This window comes from Ciconia boyciana, chromosome 18, assembly GCF_034638445.1.
Source record: "Ciconia boyciana chromosome 18, ASM3463844v1, whole genome shotgun sequence".
Classification (NCBI taxonomy): Eukaryota; Metazoa; Chordata; class Aves; order Ciconiiformes; family Ciconiidae; genus Ciconia; species Ciconia boyciana.
In genome coordinates, this window is record NC_132951.1 from 13,034,531 (window position 1) to 13,054,219 (window position 19,689).

Sequence of the window (19,689 nt, forward strand, 5' to 3'; positions counted from 1 at the left end):
CTCCTGCTTGCTGCAAGCTGAGCACAACCTGTTCCCAGACCCCCACAGAAAGGCCATAACTGAGCCTCCAGCTCCACTAGGGAGGTACTGCTGTATCAGCTGGCTGGCACTGGAAGTTGAGCCTTTATAAAGCCTTCCTCAGCCCAGGGAAAATGTTTATCAGTTCTTGAAGCCACAGGAGACGCAAGCCAGCCACCCGCCTTCTGCTAACCATCACCCATCTGCTGTGATTCTAGGTTTTCCGATTTGATCCCCGCAACACTTCCTGGCTCCAGGTTGCCAGCATGCTGGAGAGGCGGACACGATTCCACGCAGATGTACTGTCTGATCGCATCTTTGCCGTGGGTGGTGGGACACTGCTGGGGACCCTCACCCGCACCGTGGAATTGTACCAGCCCGCTGACAACAAGTGGGAGTTTGCAGCTCCTTTCCCCATGCCTATTGCTGATCATGCAGGCACAACCCACAAGGGAATCCTCTATATTTCAGGTAATAGAGCTAGTAGAAAGCAGCATATTTTCATATAGTTTTGTTGATTTTTGCTGGCATCTTAATGTCACAGTCTAAGCCTGCACCCACACCAATAACACCCACAGCTCCAGTGTCCCTCTCCCGCTGTGTTAGCACAGCCTCACTGCCCTCCTGAAGGGCAAGAATTATTTTCTTTCCAAGACATTAAAAGTGATGTCATCTGCTTGCAATCAACACCCCTCCTCACTGTTGACCTTGCAATCCTGGCTAAAACCCAAAGCTTTGCTGTCTGAAAAGGTAAACCAGGAGCAGGCTGCCATACTGTTGGGGATGGGATTAAACCCTGGTATTAATCTGAATGGAAGATGTGGGACTAACCCTACTGTGCTGCTTTGGTAAGCTGTACAAAAAGAAGTATAATGCAGGCTTTTACCTTCTTACCCACTGAGCCGGTACAGCTCTTGCCCCGCAAGGGATCCTCAGTCTTTACAGGGATCTTTGGTAGGTGGTGCAGGATGTTTAACAATAAAGCAGCATGGATTTAAACACTTCAGGATATTGTTGTAGGATCTTTAGCTTTTGTAGCTACTAATTTGGACTTGAAAGATAAGCTTTGGTTTGTCCTAGGAAAATCACTGGGTTGTTTGTGTTACTGCCTCTGCAGTTAAAAGTCCTGGGCCAGTCTGCCATCACTGTAGGCTCCCTGCTTCACAAACCAGTTATGGCTATCTGGGATCACTGTACTGACCTAGTCCAGATTAACTTCAATTGCCCAGTTGCAATGAAAGGCCTTTCTCTGTGATGGGCTGTACACCTGAGGCCCAAGGGCAGGGAAGGCAGCACACGGGCTGTCCTACCCAGACATGTACCCTGCTGACAGCAGGGCTCCTGCACTGGCAGCGCAGATGTCTGGAAAGGAAGGAAAATGCTTCAGCTGGGGGAGTGGCTGAAGCTCAGGTTCAAGTCCCTGCTTTGACTCAGCTGGCCCACAGTGCCACAGGCAGCTCATTTAACCTCTGTTGGTCTTGATTCCTACCAGAGAGCAAGGACAAAACTGCCTCACAGAGCTTCAAACATACCATAGTGATCTAGGCTGGATAACACTATACCCCTTGGGTATAAGATCTTACCTACCTGTAGCATTCCTTTCCTTCTAAACTAGTGGGATAACTGCAAATTTGATTTGGCCAGCCTACAGCCCTACCCAAGCAAACTGAAAAATTAAGAGCATTACTTCGGTACAAGATTTAAACACAAGCTCCATGCAAAGTGTCCACGCACAGAAAGCATCAAAGCCCAAATGAGCTGGGGCTTATGGCCAACCTGAAATACCATCTTCCTTGTTTGCAAAGACTCTGCAGGCTGGAATTCAACAGGCAGGCAGCTGGAGGCATTTACCCTTCCCACAGCGGCATGTTCCTTCTGCAAGAAGCTTTTTATAATGCACCCCTGAAATACACAAGTGAGTGCCTAGTAAAGAGAAAAAGTTGACAACAGCACTGGCAGATTGGCTCTGACCTTCTGTTGAAGATCCAAAGTTCAAAGAGCTTTGAATGCTTTTCTTTCAAACCACCATTCTGTGACTGTGCGTGCTGGAAGCAGATTCCCCAGTTAAAGCTGTTCCTGGTGGTATTTCAAGTGTAACAAGAGCTTTATTCAAAAATCTTTTGTGGAAAACTATTTACAGAAAGAGCTAGAACTGGTTTGTTTGTTCCCCCCCCACCCCCTTTAAAATACCTAAGAAGCTCAGGTTTTAAATTTCACACTGCATCAGCTCTGCAGAATGGTGTGAAATTTTAAACCTGAGCTTCTTCGGTATTTTAAAGAAAAAAAAAAAAATCAGCTTTGCTGATGTTTGCAGAAGGCTTGCTGGATGTTAGAGAGGATGATGGATAGGTTTTCAAGGCTTCTGCTTTCCTTCTAGGGGGCTTCTCTGGGGGTAAAACCTTACGAGACACTTACAGCTACCTCCCTCGCCTCCGACGCTGGATTGGCAACAGTGCCATGGCTTTTACCCGCTGTGATCACGGGATGGCTACAGTCAAGGACAGGATCTTTTGCATTGGAGGAAGGACACTAAAAGGAGTAAGTTCCTTTGCTCTTCTAATCCCAAATCTGATCCAAGATGGGGTCTCTGTATTGCTAGGCCCTGACTGTTTTATTCCAACAGGTTGACCAGTAACTTTATTATTTTTTGTCTCTTAGTGGACTGGCACAGTTGCAAGTCAGGCCAATAAGCTTATGAAAACGTGCCTGCCATTACAATCATGTGCATTAGAAGCTGCCCTGTTGTCACACTCTATTTGCTAGAGTAAAGCAAATAGAGCAACCTTTGTCTATTTGCTGTTTAAACCATTTTTTAAAAATAGAGAAAACATACAGTGGAGGTGCAGCCTGCTAACACAGGAGAACCTAAGTGTAAAACTGGTCACGTACCTACCCCAAACACACTGACCACCTGATTTTCCTTGTTCGAGCTGAGAAGGGGTGAAACACTGGAAGACAGGAAGAAGAATGGACTGTGGTGAGGACACTAGCCTAGATTTTAGGAAAGATGGGCTCAAGTCCTGGAATGCAAATGAAGTCTCTTCAAACCTGAATTTCCCATCTCTGAAAGAGGAGGGAAAGCACTGCCTGGCCTTCTGGGAAGAGACCTGACAGGGACTGAAAGTCTCACTCTAGGAAAATACCATTCCCTGAAGCCAAGAGGACTGAGTTTTCAAAGATCATTCAGCAATTCCTATTTGAAAGTGTAAAGACTCAGGGCCTGGCCCCATTTTACCATGGCAGGTACGGTTTCTTTTGAAGGAATGTGGGTGTCGGAGTACTTAATTGCTCACTGAAGAAGGGATAGAAATCTATAAAGAGGAACTGCACATCAAGGCTGACATAAAATTCCTCCAGATGACACAAACTCAGTTATTGTCCACAACTCCATGCAATATGGCCCTCTTTAGATGACTTCCTTCATAATGTGTTAAATGCCCAGAGAGCAGGCAGGACTTGGGCTATGCCAGTTCCAGCAGGAGCCTGTGGCACACTCCTCTGATTTCCCAAGAAGAGCAAAGCTCCTTTAAAGCTGTGTCATCCTGGTATTTTATTCAGTTTCTTTTGAGGCTCTGATTGCTAAATGTGGATCAAAAATCTGGCACCTTTGAATACCATTTCAAATAGATGCTGAGACACTGGTTTCCTTTATCTTGAACCAAGCGAGCCTGACATGACAGTGATGCCCACTTGAGGCGTGATACAATGGGTGAGTGTTGGTCTGGTTCTTTGCAGGTGGAGGAATGGATTCATGTCAATGAGACGGAGTATTATTGTCCTGTAAGCAATCAGTGGACAACACTAACGCTATCCCCGTTCAACTGCTGCCAGTTCAGCATCACAGCCCATGAGTCTATGCTCTACCTCGCAGGAGGTGGGTCGCTGCAGCACATGCAGAAAGAAGACACTGTTTTCCTGTATGACACAGAGGGGCGGGTATGGAAGAAAGCCAGTCCCCTCCCTAAAGCTCTAGTGGATCATGCCTCTTGCATGATTAAACTGTCCCAAGTGAATGCAGCTGGCGAGATGGGGAGAGGCACAAAGTGCTCCCTCGCAGGCAGGAGGAAGAAATCTACCCTCAGCTTCTTCATCACAAAGAAACAAGAGTCCCATTCTGCCTCAGAAATGAAGTAGGATGTGAATAAGTCAAGCAGATCTGACAGTGTTTGCCAAGACATTAGTATTTTAACAACTCTTCTAGTTGCCAGCCAAACATCTTTAGCAGTGATTTGGAATTGGTACATTTCTGACTTGGTGCTATCATGGTGACATGCATAATTTGCAAAAGAAAGAATTAGTTCCCAATCCTACTAAGCTGCATTAAACCCATAAGAATTCCTTAAAACATTTTTTTGTCATTCAGAGCCTGTTTTTCTGAATAATGACCAATGTAGAACTTATTTTTAATGAGCAACTTGAGAGATTTTATGAGGAAGTCTTCAAAAGAGCTTTGAATTCTCTCTCTAATAATTTCCTTACAAACACTGCTGGCTGACAAATTAAGTACTCACAGAGATAAATATACACATTTAAGACTGTCTTGCCACTGTATTAAGACTGTGGGGCACTGTGATGACAGCCTTGTCCTCAACAAGCAGACCAGAAAACTTCTTTCAGTGAATGTGCATTGAACCTGTGACTGCTTGAGACAGAGTATGGGTAAACTTTTAGAAAAGAATCAAGTACCTTAGAAGTCCACATCTCGTGGACAATCAACAGGCTAAGGGGCTGCTATGGCTGAAAAACCTGACAAGGATAAGTTTGGAAAGGTGAGAGAATGAACCCATGGGCCACTGTAGGACATCTCGATGGACAAAGCCAATATGGGGGAAAACATCCCAGTGGGCGATCGGAGTCATACCAGCTCCCACAATACACAACCCGCACAACAATGCAACAGCTCTACTTACAGGTGCTTCTAGAAAACAGGGCATTAAATAAAAGACCAAACTGATACTATTAACTCACCAACAAGAGCAGCCAGGCCTTGAATTGGGTCTGTGTGGGCAAGGATTTGTTCACAGCCAACCTGGATGAGACACATTACAGGCAAATTGCAGACAGGATAGTTAACAGTCTCTGCTCCATGGAAGGGCTAAGCTGGAAGATTCATTAAAATTATCACTTACACATTTTATGGTTCAGCAGCTTTCTAAGGGCCTAATGCAACAGGTTTTTGGTGTTTTTTTTCCTCCCTTCTAGCAACAAAATACATAGAAACAAGGGGACAGGGCTAGGACAAACAGTCCCTTTACCAAGTTAAGCAGCTGTGCACAGGCCACGGAGATACACAACAGTTACTTCCTCCTACAATCAGAATATTTTAATGCCCCTCAAGGGGGGGGTAGAATAATTATTTCAATTTTACAGGTTGTTAAACAGACCCTAGAAGGGAACTGGATGCCCAGTGGAGCCAGAGACAGCATCTCCCCAGTCCCAGTACAGTGTAGCCTGTACGACCTCTTGCACAGTATGCATTTTGCTCCAGGTAGGACTCGAACCATAAATGCCACAAGGCCAGAGGCAAATACAGTGCTGCCAGCGTGGTGCGCTGGAGTGCAGCAGAGAACAGCAGCACAAGGCTGACAGCACATCAGAAGAAACCAAGAATTGCAACAGCAACTGGTGATCTGGGATCAAAGCTGGGACCTTTCAAAAGCAGCTGGTGTGTGAGAAGTCTTTGTAACCCCCTGAAACCCAGGCCGCTTTCCCACACTTTGCCATCTCTGACTCTCTTGAAAGTCTACAGGTTTTCCAGTCCTCGCAGCAGCAGACTTTTCTCTGCATTATACTCTGAGGTATGTCCTCTTCCTGGGCGATACTTAGAAAGGAGCCTGATTTTTAGATCTCCCATCCCTACCCACCAAGAAAAATACATCTGTGAAAGTCTGCTGAAATGGGCTACAACAAAACTACTTTTTTTTTGAAAGCTACAGGTTTTTAGTGTTTAAAAGCTGAAGTCAACAAGCTTGCACAGGCCTTTGTGTCTAAGGTAAAGGCAGAGCAGGGTAGGAGTGGCTCCAGCAAACCCTCCCTGACGAGCCTTATGGCAGTGCATTTCAAACACAGCAGTCACTGTCACAGAAAAGTTTAAAATGTGTAGATTTACTGTCAGAGTGGAAGGGCTGCAACATCCACCACTACCTCCCCCATCACCATCACCGATGGGATGTGCCTGAACAGTGTCCCAGGCTGTGCAGCCCCCTGCACTCCGGTCACTGAGGTGCACATCAGAAACCGCGACTCTCACCCGCGTCCTGGTACTCACCTTCACTGGATTGGCAGGGAGGTGACCCATGAAATCGGTTTTGTAAGGGTAGTCCATCATGGCCATCATGGTGAAGGCATTTCTAGCAAACCCAAAAAGCTGGTAAACATCCTCCTTGCTAGAGACCTTATTGCATGTGGCCATTTTGCTGCTGATTTCATCGTAGGCTGCAGAAGGAAGGAAAATGAAAGGCACAAACTTCAACAGAGGGAAATAATACCAGGCTTCAGCATCTTGTTTCATTCTGGAGTAAGGAGATGCACAGAATTTCATTCTGGAGTAAGGAGAAACACACAGATGAGGTTTCTAGTGGGAAGGACACATTACATCTAAATTTACACACACGTGGATGTTCAGGCACAGCCTTCCTCTGCAGCTTCATGACCCTGCATGGCCCACGGCCCGCACTCGGCCCCTCACAGAGCCACCAAGACATCTCTGGGGAGCCCAGAGGTATCAGCACCCACTGAGACAGAAGCAGTCCCGGCTGGCACAGTGAGAAGAGCAGCTTGGTCCGAGCCCATCCTTGCCCATGCCCTGCCTGGCTGCCGCCTCCTCACCCCCGCAGCCTCCCTCCTCAGGGTCTACTGTCCCCTGCAGGGCAGTCTCCCATACAAGCTCTCATGCAGGACAGCAGGGTACAGAGCACAGGTCCCAGTGGGATTCAACAGCTGAAGAACTCTCAGGAAAAAAAAAAAAAAAAAAAAAAAAAAAAAGAGCTCCTTGGGAGCTGGGTACATTTGCAGTAAGAATTGCCAAGTGACAATAGTCTTCACAAAGTCACAAAACTCCTGAGACTGAAGTGCCTTCAAACTTCAGTGTGATGCAGAGAGGTCAGCTGGAGTCAGGAAATCCATCTTTGAAGAGATTCCTTCAAGATGCACTCACATACCTTTGTATTTCTGCTGGGGAAAGCTGCTCCCTTCATTTTCATCTCCACATTTTGGAGTTGTAGTTCCTGTCTGTCCCCATCGAACTCTACAAGCTGCCCACTGGAGCCCGGCTGTCTTTACTTGGAAACCCAAGGCCTGGGACCTGCCTCTGGATACTCACTCGAGAGCCTAAGCCTTAAATATGACCACCTTATCCACCCTGCTGCAGAAAGCGTGGCCCCAGGCAGACCTTGAGGACTTTGGCTATTTAACAGTAACGTTTTTCCTGCTGTGACACAAAGCTGAATGGGGTTTTGGACCCCCAGCTCCTCTGGGTAATTCCAGGACCAGCTCCTGCAGCAAGGCAGCAACAGCAGCCGTCAGAGGCTCGCAGCCCTTGACGTGCAGCACCACAGACTAAGCCAAGCCTTGAGACAGACCAAGAACCCACCACAGCTGTTCCAACACCACGCACAGCTCCCAGGAGACGCTGCATCGGCCCACAATATCTGCTCTGGCCTACTTGGGAGACATTGCAGAGATCTTCACCAGTCTCTGTCCTTGGCTTCACTAACTGTCCAAGGCTGGAGGTGAAAGAGACAGCGACGGCTGCTTGAAGACCTAGATTGCCTTCCAAATATTTCTCAGATATGTCCAGTGAGCTGAGCCATGCAGTTGTCATACCCACCTGAACAGTTCTCAACAGTGTGGGTATGGAGGACAAATATCTGGTGAAACACAAGGCTTTACCAGCATGAAATGCAGGTGTTTTGCACCTGCAGGTGTTTTTGCACTTTGGTGCAGAAAAGAGTTTCATTAACACTGTGCAAACCCCCACATAGATGCTTTCATTTTGGTGTCAGTTACTAATTTTAACGCTAACTGAAATTGTTCATTAAATCAAAAATCAATCATGCAAGCAGAAAGAGGCAGCCAGGTGGGCATTTGCATTGATTTAGCTGAACCAATTGAAGACATAGCTGAAGTAAAACTGAATCAACTTTTTTCCACATGGCTGGGACTGCCTGCTGGCTGCCCTTGGGAAGCCATCTGCAGGGCTATCTCTCCTTACCTCCACCCAGGCACAGATCCTTGATCTGTTGGAAGGCTTTGCGGACAGCTGTGACACAGCCTGGGCTGGACTTCTGAAAATCCTGAAGGGACAGAAAAGACACAGGATTACGGTTGCACAGAGGAGCTATATGTGGATGCTGCACTGGGAAGAACTGCTAGAAGTACCAGGAGATGACAGGGGTTACTGGCCCACTGGTCAGAACCTCATCTGCATCTCCAGGAGCAGCGACACTGGTGCTTCTGCCTTGTCCTCCAGACAATCAAGACCTCCCAGCAGACCAAGCAGCAACTGTTTCACCAGGTCTCGCTGGGAGGAGCTGTTAGACAAAACACTTTGCACTTAGTGGAGCCATCAGACTGAACAGAAAGCAGTGAGAGGAGACACGTGCCTTGGCCAGGACATGGGAAGAGGGTGCCAGGCTGCTAGGCCTAAAAGGTTTTGTTGTTTGTTTGTTTTTAAAAAACACACAATAGAGTTCTTCCAGCTGCACTCTGTCTATGAGAAGGAGCCATGGAGAAGTCAGTTATGCATGGGGGGCAGAGCACTGGTTTGGGAACCAAGACCTGCTTTTCTTAAGCCTGCTAGTGACCTGCCGGATGACCAAGAAGGCCATGTCCTTTTTCTTGGGAAAAACATTACTGATCCTGAAAAAGCACTTTAAGGTATGTTTGAAAAGCTGTGGCTGCTTATGCTGGTGGAACAAGTTGTTTCTGTCACTGAAGGCTCTAGCAACCCAAACTGTTTCTCTTCTGTCAGCTTGTAAGGCCGTTTGAGTCTGCTGGCAACCAGTGCTTTGTAATAATAAGAATTATTAGGGCTTGTTTACGGTCCTTTTACTGTGCTAGAGCAATGGTTAAGTCACTAGCTAATCACTAGCTAAGCATTTTTCTTATAAAGACCCAGCCTCAACTAAAAATAGATTTGGGACCTTTCTTTTATTCCTAACTCTGCCTTTGTCTGATAGTTATGCTTAGAGAAATCCCTATGGGGTTTTCCACGGTTTACCTGGGCATCCCTTTAGGGGTTCCAAATCTCTTTCTGGATGTGCTTATTGATCTTCATCTACTAATGGCTCTAATTGGAGTGTGGGGACGGATTGGCCTGGGACAGGGGAGCAGGTCTGCTCTGGCTGCCGTGACAGCTGAGCTCCCCACAGGCAATGCTGGACTGCTGCAGTGCACTGCCCGGCACACTAAGGAACCACCACCCATTCCAATTCTCCCACGCAGACCCTTATGGACCCAGGAACAGTTCAGCTGAGCCGTCGCAGAAGCAGAAGCAGGAGGCGTTACAGCCATTCCAAGGAAAGCTGTTCCCCCTCCAGACTGCCAGCTTTACTCCTTTGAATCACACCTAATTCAGATGTCTAAACTGACCTAAGCTGATGGCCTGAACAGCCCCTGCAGCAGTAACCTTATGGGAAGCATGCATATGGCTGTATGTGTAGTATTCACACAGGGGCTTTCTGCCCGGCTGCAGGCAGGGCAGGTGGCATATATAACCTAGTCTTATGCAAATACCTTATGCAAAATCAACTTTCTGCCCTTTGCTAACTTCATTTGTGAGTTGGAGACTTATGAAGGGAGCTGGAAAAACTCAGTAAAAGTCACAGAGAAAGCTGCTTTGAGACAATGCACTCTGACTCACAAAAAGAGAAAGCTCCCACAATGATTCATGAAAGGTTTGTGCCTTCATTAGTATTAACAGCTCTCAGGGGTGTTCTCTCACCAAGAAGAGCAATTGAATTCAGATTTCAGATGCACAGATTGCTTTTATGCGAACACACTGAAGGTGGAAGGAATTACTTTGAAAACAACACAAAGTGCTTGCTTAGGATCTCAGCCCAGAGAGATCCCGGCTTACCGCTGCAGAGAGAATATATTTTAAAATGAATTGGAAAGTTTTTTCACATGAAAAGGTCAAAGCCCTAATTTCAGGGGGGTGTAATGACTCACAGCATATTCACAGCTAAAGCAAGACAGAGCTATCAGCTGAACAGGGCTTCTGAGAAGGAATTAGCTTCAACCAGGGAAGAATTCCCACTGCAAGGCCTGTTAGATGACTAAGTGGTATTACATTTTTTGTTTTAAGATGTATGATTTTAAGACAAGATGTCTTTTATTCTCTTATACACTTAGAGTTTCAAATGCTATTGTGTTTATTTTCGTATGATAGTCTCTTCTTTACACTTACTGGTAATGCTATCTGTCTTGTAAGTCTCTGCATTGAAATAAGGTTTTCATATAGGTTTTCATAAATAAGAGCAAAAAGACCACAAGTTTCATACACAGGTAGTTCATGCAAAGCCATCTGTGTTACCCAGATCTAGAAATTCACGTCAAAAAAGAGGCAAAACAGACAGCATCACAAGGTTTCAGTACTACCAGGCAGTACATTTCTTTCCTTATAAACTAAATGTAAGTCAGTTCTTATGTCCTCAAAATGTGACAGCAACATTTAAATATTGGTTTTAAGTGAACCCAGGACACCTTGCATATTTTTAGTTAGTGAGATGAAGATTTCCAAGCTCCTCATTTCAATGCAACCATCTTGGGACTAAGGACCTGCTGTGAATCATTGATATCAATGCAAATACAGCATTCTGGGAGAGGATTTGAAGAATAAATTATCCAAAGGGGGTTCAGCCAGGCACAAAGGAAAACTTTCAGGCTGTAATACGGTCAAGTCACTAGAAATGGGAAAGTGAATCCTTAGTGGTACTAAAGGTGCTGGAACCAAGTTGTGCTGCTCATCAGAGCAGCACCTTTGGGCCCTGAGCCACCACAGCTAAGGCAGTGCTCAGCCATCACATCTGCAGCTGCTGCTTCTCCTTGCGGGTTCCCATTTAATTGCATTCCCTGCCTAGCACTGATGCTGTGAAGACAGATCTGTCTTTTTAACTTAACTTTTAAGATGTGTCTGTTTAAACACATGGAAAAGGAAAAAAATCCAGCCTTCTTAAAGGAAGAAAACAATGCTCCTGAAAAGAGATGCTACTTACTGCTGTTACATCTCTGAAGAACTGGGCGGGGTCTCCAAGCCCAGCCACAGACAACAGAGGAGCACTGGCAGCTAATGCTCCGGCCACAATGTTTGGGTATTTCATCCTCATGTAAGCACTCAGCATTCCTCCATAGCTGCCACAGGAGAGACAAAAGAGTTATTTCCTTTAACAGACAGCTTATAACATAGTAACTCAGAAGTTCAGGCCATCATTCACAGGCTCACCTAACCCAAGGCAACAAGAAGCTTATGGATATCTAGTAGATGCCATCCTCATGTAAAAGGATCCAGTTACGGCCAATGAGCAGCACACAATGTGTTCTTACTGGCCTTTCCCCAAACACTCACACCAATTCCGGTGGGAACACAGCAGCCCAGTTTGCTTCTGCAGCCAAATGTAAATCCTGCCTCAATATTAAAGTCTGCACCATCCTGAGTGTGTCCTGACAGGTTCAGTGCAGAACCAAGTGAGGCTCAAGTGAAGCTGTCACTGCTCAATGTGGGAAGGAGACACATTTTGCATACAGGATTATAAAGACTAGCTAGGCTCTTAGCAAAGGGTGTCCCTGAACACTACAGAATATGCAGCCCTCTCTAGTGCTGGAAAGTGGAGAGTATTCTCCCTGGGCACCCCAAATAACAGCTGCATAAATGATCAGCACAGGTATAGGGAAGAGGAGACGTTAACAAATACCACAATAAAACTCAAAGCCACCTTGGCAGCTTCAGTGCCAGAGTCACAATCTGCAGATATATCAAGGATTGCTAGATAAACCCAAGGTGACAAAAGTTATTCATATGCTGATGTTTGTGGAGTTACTCTGAGGTCACTCCTGGGGGTAGCAAATGACATCCCCAAAATGCACGTAAAACCTGGTCTAACTCCAAGCTTAGAGGTATTCAAGTCTCCCTCCCACCCCCTCAAGTGGTTGGAGTAAATACCATTCCCATATCACCCCAATGTAAAGCAATATGCATTTCTCTAACCCTGGTATTGGAAACAAGCATTAGCTGAAACCTGCCACAAGTAATTTCAGGTTAAAGTCTGGCAACGTTATAAGCAACAGAAGAGGGTTGTTTTTTTTTCTCCCACGGGAAGCGCTGTGCTGCTCCAACACTGCCATATTTCAGTATTCTTCACGTGGGTTTAGTGCTGTTCAGGGCTGCTGCAGACTGAACTCTTATTTACACACATGGAGCTGTAGTCTAACATGCAGCCCAGCTAGCAGGTCTTGCTGAATCCCTCTCCCACCTCCCCACCCCAGGACAGCTCCTGGCCCTTTTTACACTAGCTACTGTCCTGATAGTCACAGTACAAACACCTCCGAGATCAACAGTCCGGCCACCACCACAGCGAACTGGAAGCTTAATGATAACTGTCAGGTCAAATGCTTTTTAGCTCACTGCAACTGAATTAGAAGCCCTATACTTGGTGGAAGCCTTTTAAAGGGAAGCATCCCTCTACTACAAGTGTGGGGAGTCATTCAAGAGACAAGGACATTGCATCAACACAGCTGCAACAGAGCAAGCACTTTGGGGAAGGACTTCTGCTAGGAAGCGAGGAGCAACCAAGCAGCAGGTTGCAAAGCAGAATTATAAAGGAGCCTACAATGAAAATGGCTGGATGTCGTTAAAGAGGCTGTGTTTAATAAAAAGCTGGGAGGCCCCTGGAAAGAATATTTTACCAATTATTAGTTTTCTGTATTTCCAATGTAAAATGTTCTTATCCTGCAGGAGGAATTTCCCATTTTCTGCAGTTCTGGCTGACTCGTACATTGAAGATGCCTAGCAACATCCAGTCAGTAGTGCTTCTCCAAAGCAATCACAAATCGAGACTAATTCTTAATGTGAGAGCTGATTGGGACCTGATGATGAGCCCTTGGGAACTCAGGCACACATGCATCTGCTCTCTATTGGATAGCTTAAAGCTCTGCCTTTAGAACTTGCTTGGGAGCCAAACAGATCTATAAGAACAGCATGACTGTGGCTGGGAAAGGATGCAGAGAAGAGCACACACAACCTTTACCTGCCTCCAAAAGCAATGACAGGGCAGTCTGCAGCATCATACTGCTGCTTAAGCTCAGTAATTAGCACTGCATAGTCAGCGAGGGCTTGTTCCACAGTAAGCAGACCAGTCTTCTTCAGCTGTGTTGACTCAAGTCCAAATGGAAGAGACTTCCCATAGTACCTCTGAAAGGAAAGAGATAGGCTGAGGAAACGCTGGTGTCAAGCTCTGGGTCTTCTCTGTTGTCACTATAGAACTGGGATAAGTGTGCACAAATGGGACAATAACAGAGCATGTGGTGCCCTCTAACTTGTTTGTAACTGAGGAAGTGCCTTGTCTCCTGCATCTGATAAACAGAGACCTTCAGGACATATCCTGTAGAGAATGGACAGTCCATGACAACCTACTTCAGTGGGTGCCAAGTGGGCCCTCAGCATGCGCGTCTCTCCCGAAATCCCCAACTAGAAAAGGGAACAGAGTAATCTCTTCATGCATAAGTTGTGGAATAGTAGATTTAATAGAGTGGTGTGGGAAAGGTTGGCTTGGGACTTCGCGGGCTACAGAGATTAAATATTATCCAAACAAAATAACTCTCTAGTCCAGCGTGGAGTTCAAGGCCTGTGGAAACTACTTGCAAGAGCACTGGTCTAAAGCAAATACACCATGGCATAGGTTTTACTGAAACAGCAGTCTGTATCCTGGATTGCTGGTAGGCGTAGTAAAAAAAATTCAGAAGCCACGGTTAAGTAAAGGAGAGCTGCTACCATGAGGAAAAAGCTTACAGCAGGTATACCTCATCTTCATGGCAAGAGATGTTATTATTTTTCCGGACCTGCAGAAAGCCGAATTCAGTAATACTGAACAGAACAAGACTCTATAGTATGCATAATGACTAAAATACTCACGTGCTCAGCAAAAATCACAAGTGCTTGCTGTTCCTCTGCTAATTCAAATATGAAGTCAGAGTTCTGAGCAAAAGTCCAGATGTCACCTTCATTGCCAGTATAGAAAAAGATGGGTCCAAATCCTTTCTTCCAGAACTTTGCTGAGACAATTGACAGAAGCAAATTTTAAAAATAAACAAAAACAAACAAACAACCCCCCCCATGAGCATGAAATGACCCTACTTTTGGTGAGTTTGGGCAGGAGCTTAACAAGGAAGGACTCTGTGAACAGGCTGATCCCCAAGACCTGAGCTGGGGAATAAAGGTGTTAGAAAGGCCAGGCTACAGAAACCTCTCATTTGAGCAGGGGTAAATAAGAGCTTCCATGAGATCAGCACGTGGCCTGCAACTTCCACTTCTGCCTGAAAATCTCTAAAATCTCAGTTCTGCAAGGCATTTGGAAACAGCTGCCCCCCAAAAGAGCGATTTCCTATTTATATACCCTTTTCAGCTCAACTCATCCCAAAACACTTGCACAGATCACTTTTCCCACAAAACGGACATTAGGGAATTGCCTGCATCTTTCTGCTGCTCCTGCTGTGACGCATAACGTAGATCCAAGCTGTAAATCACATATCATAGAACAGTTTGGGTTGGAATGGACCTTCAAAGATCATCCAGTTTAACCCCCCTTCCATAGGCAGGGACATCTTCCACTAGATCAGGTTGCTCAAAGCCCCAGCCAGCCTGACTTCAAACACTTCCAGGGATGGGGCATTCACAGCTTCTCTGGGCAACCTGGTCCAGTATCTCACCATCCTCATAATAAGACAATTCTTCCTTATGTCCAATCCAAATCCACCCTCTTTCATTTTAAAACCCGTGCCCCTCATCCTGTCACTACAGGCCCTGGTAAAAAGTCTCTCTCCATCTTTCTTATAAGCTCCCTTTATATATTGAAAGGCTGCAATAAGGTCTCCCTGGAGCCTTCTCTTCTCCAGGCTGAACAACCCCAACTCTCTCAGCCTCTCTCCAGAGCAGAAGTGCTCCAGCCCTCTGACCATTTTCATGGCTCTCCTGTGGACCCGCTCTGACAGGTCCATGTCTTTCTTGCACAGGGGACCCCAGAGCTGGATGCAGTACTGCGGGTGGGGTCTCACAAGAGTGGAGTAGAGTGGGAGAATCACCTCCCTCAACCTGCTGGACATGCTGCTTTTGATGCAGCCCAGGATATGCTGCTGCTGATATATGTTATATATGTAACACAGACACATACATCTATCTCATATGATATATTATATATATGATGATATACGAAGATGATGTGCTTCATCTTCTTATCTGTTTATAACTGAAGGCAAATTGAGACTGGCAGGACAAGCTGACTCACGATGTCAATACTTGCTTGTCTAACAAACAGTTGCTTTAATGCTTGCTGACTTTAACAAACATTTGATTTTAGCTTAGTCTTAAACTGCACAGGAATTAAGAGGGATAATAAACAGCTTTCTTCAACAACAGACCTCAGACCGTCAGTTAAGTGTTGATTTCAACACATTGCCACATCACCCAAAGGGACCCTCCAACAGCAGTTTTCCTATGGACGCTGCTCACGCAAGGCCTGTCACATGAGGCTGTTTCCATTATCAGAGGCCTGAATTTAATTCTTGGCACTCTCAACACAGACTTGCCAAAGCAGGATTTGGCTTGGAAATGGGTTTGAAACCTTTCATTAGTGAATCTGCTGCTCTTTGTTAACAAAGAGGCTGATTCTCTTTCTGTGTTGCATTGGGTATCAGGTAGGAAACTGAAGTGCTATCTTTACTCTGGCTTTTCTTCTGATACGCTTTGTGGCTCCTGGAATAAACAACCATTCACAGGAGCCAAAACCAAACCAGACAGGTTGCTTAAAAAAGTATCTATTTTTAGATTGAAGTCCTGGGGAACTGCCAGCTAACCTCAAGACAGCCAGATGCCTGGCTGTGAAATAATAGTCTCCTTCAAGTTCTCACTGATAATCTGAAAAGTCTTGTATTGCACAAGAAGTAGTAGAGAGGAAAGGAACTACTCACAGGAATTTTGAGTAAGAAACTATTTGTAAACCAACTGCAATATTAATGTTTTGTTTCTCACAAATATTATTAATCTCTGCCCAGGACACACAGATAAAACAACACTTTAAAAAGAAAACAAATAAATGTTATGCAGTGCTTTAAACCAGGAGGCCCCCAAAGTTCTGTTCAGAAAGGGCCATTTAATTAGTGAAATTTCAGCCCTGGGTGTGCTATCAAAATTCACTGGTGTTCCTGTATCTTTGGGCTGAACTGATCCAAGAATTCAGGCTTGGTGAAACGTATATGACTGGGTGCAGGTGCTGAACAAGCTGCACAGTAACAGGTGATGTGAAGAAGGTGAGATGCCGCATACGAAGCCCCAGATGCGGGCAGTCGGTGAAGCAGCAGCAGGCAGGCGCCAGGCTGGGCAGCACTCTGGGCTGGTGCTATTCACAGCTCCACCTTTGTTCTCTCCCTGCAAATCTCTCCCTGATTCCTCCAAGCAGGCAGGACTGAAAAACATGTGACACTGGTTATTGAAATTGCTGTCTTTTTAGTCACACACTGTTTAGAAAAGCCTCCTCTCTCTTACTGTCTGTTGCACACAAGGTAACTCATTATTTGGCTAGAAAGGAAGTCACTGCCAGCTCCTTTCCTGAAGCCCTCATTGTTCGGCATGGCTTAAGCTATCTAAAGTTGCAGGGGTTTAAATAATGCAAAACACTGACCCAAGAGGAGTTATCTTCACTCCCAAGAACAATGGGTACAGAGTGCAAGGTTTAGTTCACTATTTGTTTTTCCTGCAGCATTCAGAGCAGCGAGTTACACTTGTAAGAGTCGCTGTGGCCAACCGAAGATACACATGCACAGAGCCAGCCCTGGTGCAAGCCTAACGGAGCTGCTGCTTCTGGTCTGCTCTTGCTCTGGAGAGGCCAATCACCACACCTCGCAGCCAGAATGGCAAGTTGAAGGGAAGGAGAGGAGGATACAGACAACACCAGGGGGAATTGACAGAGGCCTTATGAAACAAGATGCTTTTTGTATAAACATCACATGCCTTGCTAACGACTGTGCCCTTGAAGAAAAACTAAGAGACTGATAAAAGGGGAATATGCAGGCCTCGTTAATCACTAACCTTCGAAGAAGAAGCTAAGATGAGGAACTTCAAGGACAGATAAAGGAAACATCTTGTTACAAGGGAGATTTCTGGGCTGGGAGGATATGACACTATGTGAAGTCAACAAGATTTACAGAAACTAGGGGAAAGGTAAAGACAGCAGGGGGAGATCATGACCACCAACTCAATTAAAGGCCAAAGAAAGCTACCCCCCCACTTCCTGCAAGCATGCGCAGAATATTAAAGTAGCACTGTAGCTTTAAGTTGAAATAAGAGAAATGTAGACCAATAGAAAACTGCTTTGTGTAATTACTTATGCATACGCATAACTAGACCGTATAAATATTGTACCTGCATGACTGAACTTTGTGCTAGCTTTGCGGAATGACCACCTAGCACTCATCTCTGCGCAGACACGAGATAAAATACCTTTGCCCTGTTGTGCGTATTGCAGTCTCGCACACCGGGTAAACGACCTCACACTCGTGGGATACCAGCATGGCTGGCTCAGGGGGCTGGCACTCCGCTCAGACTGACTCCTGGCTGCTCAGCACAGCTCTGAGCACCAGACGGAGAGGCTCTCTGCCTCAGCGCAGGAGCGGTTAAAGCTTAAGCAGACAGAAGTTCAGCCCCGAGCCGTAGTAAGGCCCTGCCGCCTTGGAGCTCGGCTGCAGCACACCCCCCGGGACCTACCTGAGACCAGGTACCGCTGCGGGAAGGTCTCGTTGTCACAGATCTCGAAGCTGAAGTGGTCCCGCACCTGCTGGAAGAGGCGCTCCTCCAGTCCGGGCCCCGCTGCCCGGGCAGCTGGAGGGGGAACCGTCAGCGCAGGGGAAACCGGCAACCGGCGCCGCCGCCCGGCCCGGCCCGGCCCGGCCCAGCCCAGCCCAGCCCTGGTAACTGCGGCCCAGAGGAGCCCGGGGTACCCGTCCAGCGCGCCCCAGGTCGGCTGGGGGCTTCCGCCCAGGGAGGCTGGTTCTAGGTCCCGTCCGGGGCCCAGCCCTGGTAAGTGGGGCCCAGGGGAGCCCGGGGCACCCGCCTATCGCTCCCCAGGCCGGCTGGGGGCTCCCGCCCATGGAGGCTGGTTCGAGGTCCCGTCCGGGCCCCCGGGAGGCCGGCCGGGGAGTCCCAGCCGTGGCAGGGCCGCAGCGGTTCGGGGCTCCGGCCCGGGGAGCCGGGAGGCGGGCAGGGGTCCGGCCCGGGGAGCCGGGAGGCGGGCAGGGGTCCGGCCCGGGGCACCCACCGGGCGCGGCGCCGGCCGGCGGCAGCAGCGGCGGCGGCAGCGGCAGGAAGAGGAGCAGGAGCGACAGCAGCGTTTCCATGGCAACCATCCGGCTCGCGCCTCCGCTCCGCGCGCACCGGACAGCCCTCCCGCGTGGGAACCCCAGGCAGCTGGTCACATGACGCCAGTGCTTTCGGCATCACGTGGCGGCCTCCCGCCCCCTCACGTGACCATGCGAGCGCCATGCCTACCGAGGCACTGCCATGTTGCCTATGGGGCCATTCCCTCGGGGCTGCTTTCCCCGCACAGCCTGCGGGTGCTGCTGGGGGGACCGAGGCAGGCGGGGTCGGGCCCGACGTCGCCTCCTGGGCCCCGTGGAGGGTGCGGGGTTCGGGGATGCTGAGGCAGGGCAGATTGGTGAGGGGCCTGTGGTGTGCCGGGTGACGGGGTGGCTGGCGGGGGTCTGTGTCCCCCCTCTGAGGGGCCAGGCGGCGCCTCGCAGCTCCCTGTCATGCTGCCCGCCGTCGCCGGCAGCAGGCGTGCTGTCTATGCTGACTAGCCTTCACGGCTCTGATCCTGATGCTGGGAACCCAGCTTATGGCACAGGCATGAGGAGGGTGGAAGCCAGCGAGGCTCGGTGCTGGCGCTAGGCCACCACACCGACCCCACGGGTCTGGAGCTGCTGGGCAGGGGATGGGGTGTCTCCACCTTGGCCTCGCTGCTGGCTTCTGCTCTTCAGACCTCTGCAGCATTTGCCTCCTGGTGCTGAATTGGTGCTGGCCTTTGCAAGGACAAATGGTAGCACCTTGGGTCCCCTCCATGATGTGTTTGCGTGAGAAGGAAGAGCTGGGGAGGAGTGAAAGCCCAGCCCAGCCAGTGCGCAGGGGCCATGGCAGCTTGGCTCAGTACCCAGTGGAGGTGAGGGAAGTGGCAATGTAGCATAGGAGGAAATCAGGGTGAGGATCCACAGTGGGGTTAGTTGGCTCGTGTCCACCTCTCTGGTGAGGAATGGTGGGTGAGGGAGCAGCAGAGGAGAGGTCTGGAGGATGCCCCTCACTCTCGGCGGGAGGATGTAAGTGTGTAACAAGAGCAGAGCATGCCCCCACAGTGGTGATAACTGGTGGCCCTGTGGTTGGGCATACTGGGGAGAGAGGGAGCTTACGCTGCTCTG

The 19,689-nt window shown here is 47.9% G+C and overlaps 3 protein-coding genes across 3 annotated transcripts in view; 2 read left to right on the forward strand and 1 right to left on the reverse strand.

The window, feature by feature from the left end:
* The window catches only part of LOC140661321 (kelch-like protein 13), a 6,281-nt gene extending 2,116 nt beyond the window's left edge, over positions 1-4,165 (forward strand). The window contains exons 2-4 of the mRNA XM_072883270.1: positions 237-489; positions 2,396-2,556; positions 3,754-4,165. Coding sequence (XP_072739371.1) covers positions 237-489; positions 2,396-2,556; positions 3,754-4,152 — 813 coding nt within the window. The 3' untranslated portion in view covers positions 4,153-4,165. The remainder of the gene's footprint in view (positions 1-236; positions 490-2,395; positions 2,557-3,753) is intronic.
* DPP7 (dipeptidyl peptidase 7) overlaps positions 1-18,706 on the reverse strand; it is a 24,831-nt gene extending 6,125 nt beyond the window's left edge. Inside the window, exons 1-8 of the mRNA XM_072883271.1 lie at positions 18,540-18,706; positions 17,990-18,103; positions 14,147-14,286; positions 13,263-13,426; positions 11,235-11,370; positions 8,231-8,312; positions 6,287-6,453; positions 4,987-5,047 (exon numbers count right to left, since the gene is read on the reverse strand). Of these exons, the coding sequence (XP_072739372.1) occupies positions 4,987-5,047; positions 6,287-6,453; positions 8,231-8,312; positions 11,235-11,370; positions 13,263-13,426; positions 14,147-14,286; positions 17,990-18,103; positions 18,540-18,627 (952 nt within the window). The 5' untranslated portion in view covers positions 18,628-18,706. The remainder of the gene's footprint in view (positions 1-4,986; positions 5,048-6,286; positions 6,454-8,230; positions 8,313-11,234; positions 11,371-13,262; positions 13,427-14,146; positions 14,287-17,989; positions 18,104-18,539) is intronic.
* LOC140661323 (dual specificity testis-specific protein kinase 1-like) overlaps positions 17,044-19,689 on the forward strand; it is a 43,473-nt gene continuing 40,827 nt past the window's right edge. Inside the window, exon 1 of the mRNA XM_072883273.1 lies at positions 17,044-18,301. The gene's annotated coding sequence lies outside the window, so the exon portion shown is untranslated. The remainder of the gene's footprint in view (positions 18,302-19,689) is intronic.